At 33.7% G+C, this 17,538-nt stretch overlaps 2 protein-coding genes across 3 annotated transcripts in view; both read right to left on the reverse strand.

Annotated features, from left to right (window-relative positions):
* Nucleotides 1–2,477: 2,477 nt before the first annotated feature.
* The window catches only part of LOC128984423 (ubiquitin-conjugating enzyme E2 G1-like), a 28,505-nt gene continuing 13,444 nt past the window's right edge, over nucleotides 2,478–17,538 (reverse strand). The window contains exons 5-6 of one of the 2 annotated variants that reach the window (XR_008489990.1): nucleotides 14,931–15,061; nucleotides 2,478–4,593 (exon numbers count right to left, since the gene is read on the reverse strand). Coding sequence is in view for 1 of the 2 variants with exons in the window: in XM_054403747.1 (XP_054259722.1) it covers nucleotides 14,981–15,061 (81 nt within the window). In the remaining variant the exon portion in view is untranslated. Of the gene's footprint in view, nucleotides 4,594–14,929; nucleotides 15,062–17,538 lie in introns of those variants that run through there. The other variant, XM_054403747.1, reaches the window with a different exon arrangement.
* Nucleotides 4,528–13,845, reverse strand: LOC129000369 (zinc finger BED domain-containing protein 4-like). Its single transcript, XM_054427336.1, has 3 exons — nucleotides 13,795–13,845; nucleotides 10,210–11,754; nucleotides 4,528–4,593 (listed from the first exon to the last, which is right to left on the reverse strand). Exons 1-3 carry the CDS (start codon nucleotides 13,843–13,845, stop codon nucleotides 4,528–4,530), a joined length of 1,662 nt encoding a protein of 553 aa, XP_054283311.1.

Consider the following 17,538-nt stretch of genomic DNA (forward strand, 5'->3'; position numbering starts at 1 on the left):
ATATGCAGAAATAAAACCACTGTTTAAAAAAGGAAGTAAATTGGATATTGACAATTATCGGCCGGTGTCCCTGCTTCCTACATTTTCAAAGGTTTTTGAAAAAATAGCTAATAAACAAATCTTATCATTTTTTGAAGACAATAATTTATTTATCAAGGAACAATATGGATTTAGAGAAAATAAGAGCACAGTTTTAGCCATAGCAGATTTAATCAGATGTGTATCGGAGTGCTTGGATGGATCGCAGACCACAGCTGGTGTTTTCTGCGATCTATCCAAGGCTTTTGACTGTGTGGTACATGATATTCTTCTTGATAAGTTAAAAGTTTACAACTTTGCATCTTCGCATTATCTTGGGTTAAGTGTTACCTATCTGGTAGACACCACAGAACTGTTATTAAAAAAAATGATATGGTTTTTAAATCTGAATGGAGGAAAGGAACACGGGGCGTGCCCCAGGGTTCAATTCTTGGTCCTATTCTGTTTTTAATCTATATAAACGATTTAGCACAAAATTTTGATTTCAAAATTGTTCTGTATGCAGATGATGCTACAGCCATTCTTAAATCAAACAACATTTTAGATTTAGAGCAAATTATTCAGAATTCCCTCACAGATTTGCAAGTGTGGTTCAAGGCCAATGGTCTTAAATTAAATAGTAGCAAAACTAATGTAATCAATTTTAGCACTACGCAAAGACAGGAACAAAATCTTAATCAAATAATATTAAATGATGATCACCTTCCTATTGTAAAGTCAACAAAGTTCTTGGGTCTCGAGGTTGATGAAAAACTAAACTGGAAAACATATATTGATATTTTGATCAAAAAATTAAATTCTCTTTGTTTTCAAATGTTTGTTCTGCAAAAAATTACTGACTTACAGACGAGATTGATTGTATATCATGCATTGTTCGCTTCATCAATGCAGTATGGTGTTAAACTTTGGGGAGGTAGTTCGGGTATGGGGTCTGTTTTTAAATTACAAAAAAAATATCTTAGAATCATGACAAATTCTAAACCTAGAACATCCTGTAAATCTATTTTTAGGGAACTCAAAATTTTAACACTACCATCTATGTACATTAGTAAATGTCTGTTTTATGTCAAATCTAATTTTAATATGTTGATGGAAGATCAACATATTCACAATTATCAGACTAGGAACAGAAATGATTTCCAGTTTCCTATTCATAGATTAAGTTCCTTTGAAAAGTTGCTTCAGTATTTTGGGGAAAAATTATATAATAAGCTACCAAACAGGATAAAGAATATTGATAATGATCTTAAGTTTAAGAAAGAAGTACAGTCCCTGCTGCTAAACAAAGTATACTATTGTATAAATAATCACCAGCTGTGCTGGGGAGGAAAATGTATTGTGACGAATAAAGAATCTGAATCTGAACCACATCAACAAAAATTTGCATTATACAAATGTGGTAAATTGTTAATCAACTCCATTGATCTGTATGAATAGAAAAATGCCGCATTGCTTCGAATCAAGTTGCATTGAATCGAATTGAAAATCCTTTGAATCAAATCGTTGCTTCGAATCGAAATTTGTTGCTGCTTTGCACACCACTATCTAAGACTAACTTAAAACCTCAAGAGTCCGCAGGAAGACTTACCAATATGGTCTGATATGCCAATTATTTTCTTAAGAGATTTGCTTATTTTCTTTCCATTTTCCTTTTACTGTAAAAGTACCAATGTATATATTTTTCAAGAAAAACTTAAGACAAATAAAATCAACAATAGGAAACAATAGGCATACTTTCAAATGTATAATACTTTAAGACTTAAGACTATAGAAAAACTTTTCTTTGCTCCTTCATTGAAAGTCTATTGTGGAAAGGGGAATTGTCTCAAAACAGGAGAAATACTTCTGCTAAGTACTACATTAACTTTAATTTGAGCCAAGTAATTGGATTTTAACATTAAAAAATAAGCTTACTAAAATAAAATACAAGAATAAATCAGCACTGGAAATTAGTTAATGAACAAAAACCAACCAGAATTTGAATATTAAAGTATAATTTGTGCTTCTTAAAATGTATTATTTAATCAGTTTTCAGGTAACTTTTTAATGAACTTTTGACAGTTCACAGGTTATTGACAAACTTATGAGACACTGGAAAAGACCATGAAACCAGTCATTAAAGTTTCCCAATATTGATGGGATGGTTCTATAGTTACATGGTGACATGTTTTACATTTAACGTTGATAGCTAAACAGGCTTTTGTTTAAACAATCTGATTATACCTTTAGAATATGCGTTTATGTTGTTTTTTAGCATTGTTATAGGCGAATTGCACATGTAAACATAAATAATTGTTTCAACAAAATCAGATGTGGAAAAGCAACTGATTTACTAGCCCAATAACAATGTTAATCTTGTATACAAACTCCTGTGAAGGTACAACAGGTTTAAAGGAAGGATTTTCTGGATGTTTAGGTGAGTAATTTAGTTGGCAACATGAGAAAAATCTGTCTGATGTATTTTGCACAAAAGTTTACAGTTCAAGCTTAAATTTTAATGTAATCAACATATATACAATAGATAAGACAACGGAGAAATTACAGTATCGATCACATATGTATTTATTTAGGCTGATCGTGACTAATGAAACAGCTGATCCTAAATAATAAGATGAAGATCCACTTATTTAGTTGTCAGCAATGCTGAAGAGCACTAATAAAGATAAACTGTCATAAGTTCAAAAGATGTTCATCACAAAATGATTACATTTCACATACTATATAGCAACTAAGTAAATAGATCTTCAACTTACAATTGAAAAGGGTGTCAAGGCTGTTCAATTTAAAGCTGATCTTAGTCAGTCACCTCACTCTAATCACCACACAGCTTAAAATATGCACCCGAGTGTGCGTCGCTGTCCCAAAGAATTTAATTGAATAACTATCAATGAATCAAATCATATGCGTTTGTATTACGTTCATAATCGATAAACCCGTTTATAACATACCTAATGTACAAGCTTTAAATAAATACACACATAAATAAATCTTACAGCCTAAGTATTCTGTAACAAAATTTGTTGGACTTTCACATTGTCACAAAACTAAATGTAATTAAATGATTATCCATAAAAAAGCCATAATTGAACTAATCCTTTACTTTGACACCAAATTTTTTTTATTTATAAAATCATCAACAATTAATTAGAAAGATGGTTTTTCTGATAAAAAAACTGATGCTACTTAGCTGACACAATCTGAGCCCTGGTGCCGACTCTAGTCCCTACTACATCCTATTTGTTCACTCTACATAATGCAATCATCATGTTTGCTTTAAATGATTTCACCATTAATTTTTACTTTTTCAATTTCACATACAGTAAAAAAATGTGACAGAAAACAATACAATTTTGAATAAATCTTGAAAATAATTAAATTTGCGTAAAGAACATGTATAAGGCACATTTAATTGTTTGGCTTACTCACACTTATTGCTCTTGCGACTCAAACAAAAACACCCTTTCTCTGCAAAAACTATCAAAATATTGTCTCCGCAGCCTACAAAATTTTGAATACAAGTGTCACATCTAAAGAAAAGATAAATTTGATCTAATTACCAAAATATTTACACGTGACTAAAATAAGGAATATACACGAACAGGCTAGGAGTTATGTGAAATTATATTAGTAAAAATTAACGATTTACGAGAGCCAGGTGTTCAGTTATAATTAATAATACTAAATCATACTTCTGCCTGGATTCTTGATTGTTTGCAGTAAAAATAAAAAGTTAAAACTGAATTTTATGTTTACCAACTTTCCACAGACAAAATTATAAGACCCGATCCAAACAGAAACTAGTTACATCAACTGCATGTCTAAAAATACTCAATCATTGAATTCGATTATCAATATATATTATCGATATATAATCAATACATTCAGTAAATAACCGATGCAATTTAAATGATACTTTGGAAATCACAAACTTTTTGTTATGTAATAACTTGTGAGACTCAGCTTTTCGTGTATCCAATTGTCTAAGAACTATTCTGAATCAGTTTTATCAACTGTAGGAACGAATCATGAAATATATTAATGATAGATCCTAAAATAATCTGACACATTATTCAGGATAATTGTCCTTGTGCAAAAACCATAACAAGATATTATAATTAGACTAAAACCTTCTCATCAATTAACACTCACTGCGTGGACTGAATTGAAATAAACACAAAATTAAGCTAATTCAACAAATCTAAGAGTCGGCACCAAACTAACCTTATTTTAGAAAATAAAGTTTAAAAATGTGAGTGAATATGTACATTTGATAACGATGACAATTATATAAAAATTATTTGTCACATAATCAACCAACCTGGGAGAAGTACCAAATGTAGGGCAATCGAACATTAACTACATTGTCTGAAGAAAAAAAGTTGATATCTAAATACGATGTATTGATTGGTATCAAAACGATAAACAGACAACATACGAATAAACAAAAGTAACACCAGTATTCAGTTTGAGTCTTGATATCACTCACACTCACTCATAGTGTCCACTCACTGACACGTTGCACACTCGCAGATACCATAATCTGGTTGGTTTCTCCTGTAACAAACAAAACTCACTGGAATACGCTTCATTTGAAAACTTTCCTCAGAACTACCATATATAATCAATGTTAAAATAACACGGGTAGGCTAATTTGAACTTCTTTAGACACAAATGTATGAAAGGTTAAGGTTTGATAAGACAAATTCAACTGGTATGAAAACATTGTGCATTTGTGCAAAACTGAATTACATAACTCAGTTTTTTTCTTTTGTCTTCCCTGACACTGGCAATGGTGTTTTACATTTTTCCTTAACAGTATGCTAATGGTTTTTTTATGGATGGAATGAAGTCTGATTACTAGAGGGTGATTATAGAAATGTTAACTTAACCCTTAGAGTGCCAGGCGAGAAATAAAAGTAACGCTCAAAAAATGCCGATGATTTTTCCCGAAGGTCGCGCTAAAAATGCCGAGCGCGATCTGGCGATTTTTAGGTTAAAATTTCGTAAAAATCGAATTTTCGATATTTCGACCAACGAAAATCGATGTATCGCATCTACAGTAGACTCTTGATAATTCGAAATTGGTGGGCCAAGCATATAAATTTGAATTATCAAGAGTTTTGAATTATCAAGAGTTCGATTTATCGGGAGAAAAATAAACCATTCGAATTACAGAGAGTTCATTTGTTTAATACATACAAAGGTACAGCACGTTACAATAAAATAGGGATGGACGAGATTGGATTTTTAGTTCGAGACGAGACGAGACGAGATTTTTTATTTCTCATAAAATTTCGAGACGAGATTTCTCTTCTCATACACAACGGGAAATGCACGTTCGAAATTTTTACCTGATTTTGTAACATTGTTAGATGACTGTTTAAATACTAAAATAATGATAATAGGCAAGAATATTTACAATCTTTCATTAAATAACATCAGCATAACATTTTTTTATTAATCACGCCTAACCTATTAAAAATGCCTACGATTAGGAAACATGGTGATATCAGTTTTTTTTTTTTTTTTTTTTTTGTCCTAAGGACGCTAGGCACGAGTCTGGGATTGTTTTTCACATTACTTCAGGCTAGACCTAGGGGTTGCGGCATTATCATTTAGATAAAATCCATTGGTGACTTGGCGGGGATCGAACCCGGGACCTCACACTACGCCAGCTCGCTCCCCCAAATGGTGATATCAGTTAGGATAGAGTTCAACTTATCCTAAAATAAAATAAATCATAAAATAAAAGCAATATTAATTTTTATAAAATAGTTACTTGTTTTGACTTTTTTTATAGTAATAAAACATTCCTCACACTGCTTACACTTAACAAAACTTCTCAAATGTTATTAAAGTAATATTATTAAAATAATGAAAGTAATATTTACATTAAAAGAATTAAAGTAATATTTACATTAAAAGAATTAATTAAATAAGAACGCCTTCGAAAAGGAAACGCAACTACAACACGCTCCTGTATTGCGGGTATTGCATTGACTTTCTGCAGGCGTTTTTATTTATTTTTTTTTTATTTTTTTTAATTCTCGTCTCGATAAAAATCTCGGCCAAAAAGTAATCTCGTCTCGTGTAACGAGATTGAAAATTTCCCGAAATTTCGAGACTTGACCATCCCTACAATAAAACATCATACCGTATTTTAGTACACTTTTAAACAATCAACGGCTTATTTTTCAGTTACTGTAGTTGCAAAGAAATCTGTTATTTAGCGCTATATATTTCGCCAATAGCTGAACTATCAGCTGTCGACAACTACGTTTGTGCTCAAGGAGATGTCGCGCAATCTAGAGATTGGATTGCCAACTTAGAAAAACAAGTCAGCGAACTAACTCTGACTACTGCTCTAACTAAACAAACATCAAAACGTCCAACACTAGCCTACCATGGGAACAGGATGTACTGTACTGTATAGTTTCCTTTTATAACAGGAAGAGATCACTTCGAATTATAGAGTGTTTTGCCGACTAAACTTCGAATTACTGCGTGACTTTGATTTATAGAGTGTTTTTTCGACGAAACTTCAAATTACAGCATGACTTCGAATCATAGAGTGTTAACCGACGAAACTTCGAATTACTGAGTTACTTCGAATTATAGAGTGTTTTTCCGACGAAACTTCGAATTACTGCGTGTTACAAATTGACCTGCCCTCCATTTGGACTTTGAAATACCGAGTGTATCAAAATGCATGGTAAAAATTTGAAATATTGAGAGATTCTCTAGGGACTGAGCCTTCATTTTGAATTATCGAAAGTTTTGAATTATCAAGTGTTTGAATTACCAAGAGTGGACTGTAGTAACTTTCGACTCAATGTTAATATATGGGTTAAAAGAATCCGAGTATCCATTCGGTTGTTATGACAACTGTTCGATCATTACGAAACGTCCGGTCAGCCGGACGTTGGCACTTTTGGCTCGTTCTAAAAACGTCCGGTCGGCCGGACGTCGGCACTTTTGGCTCGTTTTAAAAACGTCCGGTTCCCCGGACGTTGGCACTCAAAGGGTTAATTAAAAACTTCATTATCTATTTTTTTAGCATTAAGATAAATCTTTTGGTTTAAAAATGGCAGCCATTTGAATTTTTGTAACTTTAATTACCAAAAGATGGCTGGTTTTATGAAAAATGCCAAGAACACCTTTTATTTATCACTTAACATTTCTTATCACACGACTCCAAGTTCAAAATGATCAAATAAAAAATAGCGGAGGAATCAAAATTTTTAGACGCAAAATAGGGAAAACTCCTACAGCTTGGCCTTATTTTGCCAGTTCTGTACGTAACTAAAAATCACGATTTCTCAGCTATTTATTATTTAAGGTTTTTAATCTTGATGTTGTTTGATAGGGAACTAAATGCTAAATAAAAAGTGTTCTTGGACTATTTTCATACAATTAGCCATTTTTATAAAAGCCTGTTATAAAAATTAAAATGTCCCGCGGTCGCGGCACCATCATCACATGACCTGCGTGCCAACGTCGACGGGCCTGGCAGTCACGGTACCATTTTCAACATGTCCCATGTTCGTGGCGCCATATTCAATTTTTCTCGCTGTCACGGTGCAAATGTTAAGATACTGCGACCACGAAGACATCATCGTAAATATGTCTCACAATCACGGGGACATCATCATTGTTACCAGCTACACTGACAAAATTTTTCCTCGATCGCGGAAACGTCATCACCGTCACTTGCAATTAGAGGTGTGCGGATAGTGAAATTTGAGTTCGGATCGGATTCGGATCGGATAGTTATGGCTCGGATCGGATCGGATCGGATAGTAATAGGTTCGGATTCGGATATCTTCGGATTCGGATAGTTCGCTGTTATTTATTAAATTAATACCAAAATTAATAAGTTAACGTCATTTTCATATATCCTAACATTAAACTAATATTATTGATCAGATCAAAATTACTCTACTGTATGGGTCATTAGGCCTAAATTTATAAACCTGTAATGTATTTTGTATTTTTGTTTAGCCTTTTTATATAAGTTATGGTTAGTTTTAACAATATAATTTAATTGTATAACACCATTCTGGTGCAACATGTTGTACTCCTGAATAAAGATTATATGACTATGACTGTGTGTTTATAACTGTTTTTATGTCCTTAGACCACAAATACGAATGCTGCAATTACATCTTAAATTTCTATAATAGTAAATAAGAAAATAACACATGATTAAAACAAATTGAACAACATTAGCTATTAGCTGGTCGCAGTGTGTTTTTCAGTAAGCTAACATAATTTAATGTTGGCCATCAGATAATACATTAAAGTTTTAAAAGCTTGCTCGCTAATCAGTTAATGTTTATAAAAATATATAAAAGTAAAGTAGGCCTACCTACTGTAAGTTAACATTTTGTTAGTTGTTACTTTGTTGGTTGTTGAAGCTTGATTTGTGTTCAATATAAAAAAATCAAACACTTTTAACTCAAACACTGCCATGAAACTCACTACTTATTTCTCCTTAAAATTCCACAAAGAATTAATACAACAAATGCTGGTAAAAACATGTGTACTAGATTTGATACTTCATCAAGCTTAAATAAAGTAATTAATTGGCAGATCACTGTAAAGCATTACTCTATCTTACAAATAAGTATACCGACAAGAATTTGGGTTAGGGGTTAAAGATAACAATTTTCACCATAAGAACATGTTTAATAGAAAACCTCAGCTGCTCTTGAATTAGCTAGCATATAATAATGACTAAACATTGAATAAAATATTGATTGAACTATATCACACAAACAAATGAAAATAAATAGCCCCTAAATAACAAGTGGGGTAACAAAACCACACACAACATACTACATAGACTACTATCATAAATTTGAACAATTAATAAATACTTGAACAAACATAAATGGATAAAAATATATAAACTATAATAGAAAAAGTCTCATTGGATGGCACTAGTTGTCAAGAAAGGTAACAAAGGTCAACTACTCTGTTGACTAGGCACATTTGGTAAATAAACCATGGTAATTATAGCCTACAACAAACAATAATAAAAATAAAAATTTAGGTTACCTGTAAAACATTAGGGTAACATAAAACATTTAAGAATCACATAAAATGAAGAGATCATTTTGCAATAACATTAATACTTTAAATGACTTAATACTTGTTAACAATTTGTCACAATCACAACACATAATCACATTAAAATGTTAAGAACTTAAGATAAGACTAAGAACAAAATCAATACTCAGATAAAAATTCGCTAAATTTAAGAATTAAAAAAAATAAAGTCAAAGATGTATGAATGTTTTATAACTGTTAGTAAGAGCTCAGAAGTTAGGATTAATGTAGGCCTACAAGCCAAATCAGTCTTTAGCGAGAAACATTAAATACATTTGACAATATCACAATAAAATAAACATTATCACATTAAAGTTTTAAACTAAGGAGATCACTTAGAAGAATTTAAGTTAAATGAAAATTAGTTGAAGATGTAATGATTTAAGAGTTTTTAATAAGAGGTTAAAAATAAGAATATTGTAGGCCTACTACCTACTCTAAAAATCAGTCTTTAAGAATCAGTCTTTAGCAATTATTCAAAAATGTATTAGGCCTAAACAATAAACAATCAAATACATAGGCTATATCACTAAGCGGGAAAATATTGAAACACGAATTGGCACAAATATTAAGAACAAGAACTAAACTAAAATAAACAGAACAACAATAATTATTGACCGTACTGTAAATTCAAAGGCAGATGAATATTCAGGAACTAAAATTAAATAATAATTTAAATTGTAAACTATAAAACAAAATTGGTTAGAAAAGCCATCTTAAAAATATAAACAAATTACCTAAAAATACTAATTTTATACACTACATGATATATTTAAAAAGGTGTAAAAAGGCAACTGTAAAATTTGAACACAAAACAAATGACTTTGTCTGTCAGCCGAGAAACAATGGTTCACTTGAGTACTCCCTCTAGATTTGCGGATTTATGTTCCCATGCAAAAAGCATATTTCTTCTACGTGCTGGGGAAGTAGATTTTCTCGTCTAGAATTAACAATTAGGCCCGATGATGAGAAGAGCCTCTCACTGCTGGTCTGGGTCGCTGGGATTCCGAGGTAGAATTGGGCGGCTCTACTTAAGTTAGGGAAATGGTGGGCATTTACCTTCCACCAGTGTAGAGGATTTTCTACTGTGGATATTCTTTTCTTTTCCAGATAGAAATCTAATTCTTTATCGACAAGGTTGCTGCTACTTGAAGTTTCGTCATCACTTGAATCGAATGTTGACCACAATGTTTTTACATCGGATTGTTTTGAAGTTTCGGGTTGTGTCAGGTCTGCAGAGAGTTCAGTTGATGCTGATGGAGAAGTGGTTGTTGGCTTTGGTAGGTTTGCTATGCAGCTTTTAAGGGTTGTCAAAGCAAGACCTTGTTCCGCTTCACTGAAGATTTTAGTTTTGTACCTTGGATCTAGTATCATTGGTGCGATGTACATTTTGTCTTTTCTGTAAATTGGAAATCTAGATTTTATGGCCTTTGATAGTGCTCTGGCCAGTGATAAACCGGTTCCTTGTTCTCCTTTCCTTAAAAAATTCAACAAGTAGTCTTCTATAACATGAAGTGCCGGGGCAACCATGGAAATTGTTGGGTATTTCTCAGATGATAGCTGGGTTGTCACTTCCTTGAAGGGCTTTAGTATTTCTACGACACCAGAAGCCAATTTCCACTGGCTTGTTGTTAGGTTTTCTATGTCAGCTGAAGCAGCTATATCGGCTGATACGGCTTCCTTCTGTTCCAGAAGCCTACTTAACATGTCGTACCTACTATTCCACCTAGTAGCAACGTCTTGTAGTAACTCATGGTCAGGCAAAGAGAGTCTTTTTTGTATATTCTTTAGTCGGGCTCTTGCACTTGAACTGTGGCTGTAGTGGCCAACAATGTTGCGTGCTCTCTTACACATTTCATTGATCCCGGGAACTTCTGACTCAGCATCGTGGATTGCAAGCTGCAATGTATGGGCAAAGCATGGAATCCTTTCCCATGAAGACTTGTCCAAAGCAGCCTTAATGTTGGCGGCGTTGTCACTGAGGACATAAATAGGGATTTTAGGGAGCTCCCAGTTCTCCACCATCTCTTCTAGTTGCCCCAACAAAAAAAGTGATGTATGGGCCTCTGTTATGTTCTTGTTACCTAGCACAAATGACTTATAATCAAAGTCCTTTGACAGGTAATGAAGTGTTAGGGACATGAACGAGTCATTTGCCCTTGACGTCCATGTGTCTGTAGTCAGGGACATCGATAACAGACTTTTAGCATCTTCTGTAATAGTCGACTTTATTCTTTCCCTCTCACTTTTATAAAGTTCCGGAACCAATGTCCTGGAGAACGTCGTTCTGGAAGGCAGCTGGTATCTTGGTTCCAGTATATCCATCAAATTTTTGAATGAAGCCTCTTCCACTAGAGAATATGGGTGGAGGTCGGTCGTTATCATTCGCGTCACGGCCTTTGTTATCTGTATGTGTCTCGGATGTGAGGTAGTAAAACGTTCCTTTTTCTTAAAAAGATCTTGAACCGATGGTTGTTTCGAGGTTGAGGGTTGTTCTTCTTTTTGTTTGTTTACATTCAAACGCTCTTTGCTAAATTCCTGAAATTCTTTCTTGTGCCTTCTCAGGTGGTTAATAAGACTGCCAGTTGAAGCAGTCTTTCCAATCTGCAAGTAAATATCTGTATTGGAATTGGAAAACTAAAACTTTTTGATCCAATATATTTTTTACTTCAGACCAATTTATAATAATACAATTCTGCAAAGTTGGCGACACAGGATTTGATAACTGTCATTAATATGGCTGTCGTTAGACCATTTGGTAACTAACAACATAGTAGGCATAGGCCTAACCAAATTTTTACTTGGGTACAGTTTCTTAACTGGGCTACGCTAATATTGATTGAAACTATCCATTCGATTAGTAAACCTTCATGCGATTTTTTCACCATGAGCAAGTTTGGTTGGTTAGGTTAGGTTATGATTGTTTAATTTCATAATAGATATATTTTAAAATTTTGATTATTAATCAATAATTTAATTAGCGTAGCCCAGTAAAGAAACTGTACCCAATCTGATTTCTTTCGATATATCAATATTTTCGTTTTCCTTTACGATCCATACCTCCTGTTTTAATATATTTAAACACATTTCAATTACAAATTAACAAACTGATCTTGTTTGTACAAAAATAATATATTATGTCCAAAAATAAAACTGTTCTAAACTAACCTAACATAACTAACCAAACTTGCTGTACCATTTCAACATTTCGTTTGATAACAGAAAAGGCATGTGACTGAAACAAGATTTGGAAATGTTAGCCTAGAGCACGTTTGGTTGGTTAGGTAAGGTTAGTTAAGAACAGTTTAATTTCATTTCAATATAGGCCTACCTAATATTTTAAAATTCTTTGTTGATACTGAACAATATTTAAATACTTATCATAGTTGTCAGCTGACATCTTGCTCAATAATATCAGTATATCCGATTAAAAAATATAGAATAAAAAAAATTAAATTTGCTATAATAATGAATGTTTTCTTTAACAGGAAAGTACCAAATAACTTTAAGGTTAGGTTATTTTATTGTTATTATGAAAATAAATTAAGTAGGGTAAGCCCAATCTATCAATGGGCATCTGCCTCTTCATTGCCAAAACAACAAAAAACCTATCAGAATCATAGATTACTCAAGGGCCTAATTTATATTTTGTAGCCTTTCAAGATTTATTTAAGTTATTTTAATGTTTTTAGACAGTAAAAAACGTGTGGAAAGTAAGGGCTTTGATGCTAGGCTAGGCCTATAACAAGGGTGTGACTTGCACCATTGGTCCTAGCTAATTTAACTTAATCTGCAACGAATTATTCTCACAGTTAAAACATCGCATTTGAAAAATTATTAAAATTAATGTTCAACAAAAATATAACTAAAGACCTACCTTTAGCACAAGTTTGCACGTAATACATTCCGCCTTTTCGGTGTCTTCAAGTTTTCTAAAATAAGTCCATATAGCACTCTTCTTCTTTGTTGATGTAGGCCTACCGGGATCCATTTTTATTCAAAATTTGTAACATTACTCAAACAATATTTTAATTAAGTTAGTAAATTCTCTTCCCCGGTTTGTTGGTTTTGTTATGTCAATTATTGTTGATGTTTTCCAATGTCAAACGAAACAAAAACAACTCCAGTTCTAGTTCTAGTTCCAACGTTCCAGCTTCCAATCCACAGTCCAATTCACACTCACAGTCCACACGACGACCAAATAAAAATCCCACTCACCGAGTTAAACCGGTCAAAAGAATCGCGTTTTATCCCAATTCAACGTCTAAAGTCCGACCTTATCCCGCTTTACTTTTTCCGGTGTTACCTTTTTGACGTAATATGTTTAGATAAGACTATTTAAATAACACTTAAATCTTGCAGTAACACTGTCACTGTCGTAAACAAATTATCCAACAATTAATACGTTTATATATGGAAATGGAAAGCAGCAAATTCCGATTTCCGTTTCCCGCTCTAAGTCTACGATTCCCATTTTCGGGATATAAATCCCGCGGCAGTCGAACTTTTTAACAGTTGTAACGTTGTAGCCTTATTATTGTCTTGCAGTGGCACATAAATAATGGCCGACTAGTGACGTATGTAAGTGCGTCGTAGCGTAGCGCCGCCAAGGTCACACAGCACCCCTAGCAACAGACAACTTACATTGACTTTCACTTGACCTCGGTATATCTGTTCTGCTTTATCCCTGTTCATTCTAGATAAATCGAATCGTAAAGTAAAAGCAAATGAATGAACAGCCGATAAACAACTGAATGAGATTTCGGTATTCCATCATACGGCTTCGTCATCGAGCTCACGGATAATTTAGGCTAGACAAAAGTAAAACTCAAGAAAGAATATAATAAGCACGGGATTAAAATGTATTGTTATCCATTTTTATTGAATAGGGATGGGCATCGATAGGTCAACCATCGATGTTCACCTTCGAATATCGATTGTCATTGCTGTATTTATTTGTAGATTCGGTTATTTTCCACGGCGGTCGGCGACGATATTGATTTTAGTTTTGTGTCATAGACGATGACTCATCGACCGCTGTAACGTCATGTGAACGAGTGGTGTTGAAATTATTACGTCGTGGGAAAATAATGATGATTTAAGTAACCTTATGAATATTTTGACCTCTGTCTCAAACGTCATTATATACAGTCTATCCGGAAATGTCGGATATTTAACGGATAGTGTCGGATATCAGTTTTGGGCTCGGTTCGGTTACGGATATCCGAACCGAACCGAAACCGACCCGAAATTTCGGATATCCGCACACCTCTACTTGCAATGCGGCGAAATCACAGAAAAAAATCCTGAATCAAATGTAATCCTGTTCCAATGATCGGAAATATATCTAACACATAAATTTTAAATCCCGTCTAGATCTTGAATTTGGAGAGTAAGATCACTCTCAACCTACAGCCAAAATTCTTACTTTTTCACGCACCTTTCAAAATCCTCGACTTTCTTGGGATTCCCGACATAGCAGAACCTTTTATCAAACACTAATAAAATCTTAGAAAACATTAGTAAAAGAATGGGCTAATTTATTTTTCCATTCTTTTCATTAATTTTTGAAATAAGCATATATTCTTTACTTACACATGGAAATAACCCTACACACAAAGACTACAATGTTTTCAACTAGTTAACAAATTGTTACTTACTCACAAGAAATATTCATGCACAATATCATAGAATACCTAGCGAAATTCAACATGCTTTAGCTTAATACAACTGTTATCAAGGTTTGGATGAAATCTTGAACAAACTTATAAATAAATTACCTGGTTTTTTAATGGCATCCTTTACTTTCAAATTTAAAATACATAATATCCTACAAACATTCTTCCTGACTTTTTCTAACACATCTAGCAACTTTCCTCTTGAAGTCCATGTAATTCTCTCTCCATTCTTTCTGTAATAGTAAAATTCAAAAGTGAGAATAACCGTGTCAGAGGTAGCTTAGGTTATAAATAAATCAGCTTAAAGTAATAGATCAGGATCATAAATATAAAAACTACTAAAGTAAACCCTCACTAACTGGACACTCAGTAACTTGACAACTCGACACTCAACAGCTGACAGGGAGCACGCAAAAAAACCAATTCTTTCAGATCATCTTATATATTAAAACGTGGGAGGGGTTTTTATCCGAGGATTCTGAATCTACCACTTAAAAGGATTGTTATGAATCTTCTGTTGAAAGAAAGATAATTTTGAGAGGAAGAGAAAGTCTAGTAATAATTTTTATGGTTTAATTAACAGCTGGTTTTAAACAGTCATTGAAATGTTTACAAGTTGTTTACAAAGATACAAAAAATATTGATAGTCGTTATTAGATATTCTTACAAAATCTCTAAATTGAGTTATATTTTTAGTTTTTTTCCTGCCCTTAAGGAATTTTGTTTTCTGGAAATGCATAGTTTTGAACCATCTATCGCTAACAATTACGTATGACTAAGTTTTGTAGTAAATATAATCTGTGTGAATGTAGGTCTGTGCTATTCAATTTTGTACTCATAATGGGAAATGTATGTAAGTAGTAAACTACCATTAAATTTCATTTCTTTTTGTTTCCTGAATCACTGATGATATATTCTAAATAAGGTTATACTACCTTGATTGCCAAGTGATTCTTGTCATCCAATGAACAGGATTGCGTGTTTCAACGACAAAGCGTCATTCATTGTCAGGCATACTAAATCGTTAAAAGAATACAGGCCAAAGGAGGAGGGCTGATTGTATCCACAAGACCAACAAGGGAAAATAAGGAGCTATGCAAGGGGCGCAGTCTAAACAAGTAAGTGGAACAACAACACCCTCAGGATACCAGACTCAAAATAAATAGGGGCAATAATAAAGTTGACAAATGTCACGATTGAAAAAATATATATCAGAAGCATGTCAGTCCCAGGAAAGTAGCAACGTTTTCAATCCATACTGGAGACATTTCTCCTTCATGGTTAACAACGAGCTGAGGAGGTCCTCCTATCGGGGTTCAATACTTAACTCTTCTCAACAATAAACATCACTTGAAAATTAGATCAAGGCCCCACTAGAAAAAACAGGCCATGCTGCAGCATGGGCAGTGCAACACTATGTCACAGTGGTGGATAGTTGTACTAAACTCTTACCATTAAAATCTTACAAACAGCCAGCTTGTTTATTTACCTAAAACATATGGGAATGGTGATGGTAATGAATTTATCAATGAAATCTATCCACTAGTGTGACGTCATGGATCCTGCGGCATGGCCTGTTTTTCTAGTGGGGCCTTGATTAGATACACAAAAACCAAGAAAATGTGTAAAGAACAAAATCTCCTAACAGTAACAACTTTGTGTTGAAATGAAATGTGTTTATTGTCTTGTAAACTTATACAAACTATTGACAATGTCATAAAACAGCCAAAATTAGCATAGTCAGTTAATGAATGTTATGTGTCCCAAACGCCACATGTCAATAATGTGCGTTTTGTGTCCACATGTCAATCTTGTATGTGTCAGGGCTATCGGAAAAAATCAGAAGGGTTGCTAGGAAATGTAATGTGCAAACAGCGCTTAGGACACAAAACACACTTAGGCAGAGTCTCGTCAAAACAAAACCCAAAAATGTCACTCAGGGATACTAAAAACTGTGTTTACAGAATAAATTGTAATGATTGTTACAGGCCTTACTATGGCGAGACAAAAAGACCATTGAACACTAGAATCAAAGAACACAGAGAAAACACCAAAAAAGATTTTATGGAAAAATCTAAGATCGCTCATCATTGCTGGTCCGAAAATCATCGTATGAAGAGGCAAAAATTGTCCATAAGGAACCTAATTTTTTTCAAACGTAAACTCATTGAAGCCTCATACATTAAATTAGCAGACCAACCAATCAGTCAAGTCATCGGTTGAAATCAGGCCACGGTGGCTACCCATTTTGAACGAGGAACTAAAGGATAGGGAACTTAATTGTTCAATAAATAGGGAAATAACGAGTTCTCCTCACAATTCGCACGTTTTTTAACTCGTAGTAAAACTCGTAATAGGAATAAACAGAATTGACACCTGTTTTGCGGCATCGTACATCGCTCCGCCATTTTGTTGGCTTTACTTTCCCAGGGCCCGGACGCCATATCTGTTGTCTCTGTGTTTCCGATTGGTCGGCCATGTTGCTTGAGTCTCATTGGTGGAGTCATTGCGAACGGTGCTATTAGTGTTCCATTGTGTGAGCTGTTCACACTGCCCCTTTTATAGACTATAGTGTTTTGTGATTAATTGGTTTTATGTTGTATCATGACTTGATTGCTATACAGTGCATATTTTTTGACTGCCACCATCTGTAGTGTACAGTATTTCAACTTAGGTTGGGCGTTTGTGTATCATTAGCTGTAATGTGTTA

The sequence above is a fragment of the Macrosteles quadrilineatus genome, unplaced genomic scaffold (assembly GCF_028750875.1).
Source record: "Macrosteles quadrilineatus isolate MER2022 unplaced genomic scaffold, UCM_ALF_1.0 Scaffold_1__1_contigs__length_201487025, whole genome shotgun sequence".
NCBI classification, from domain to species: domain Eukaryota; kingdom Metazoa; phylum Arthropoda; class Insecta; order Hemiptera; family Cicadellidae; genus Macrosteles; species Macrosteles quadrilineatus.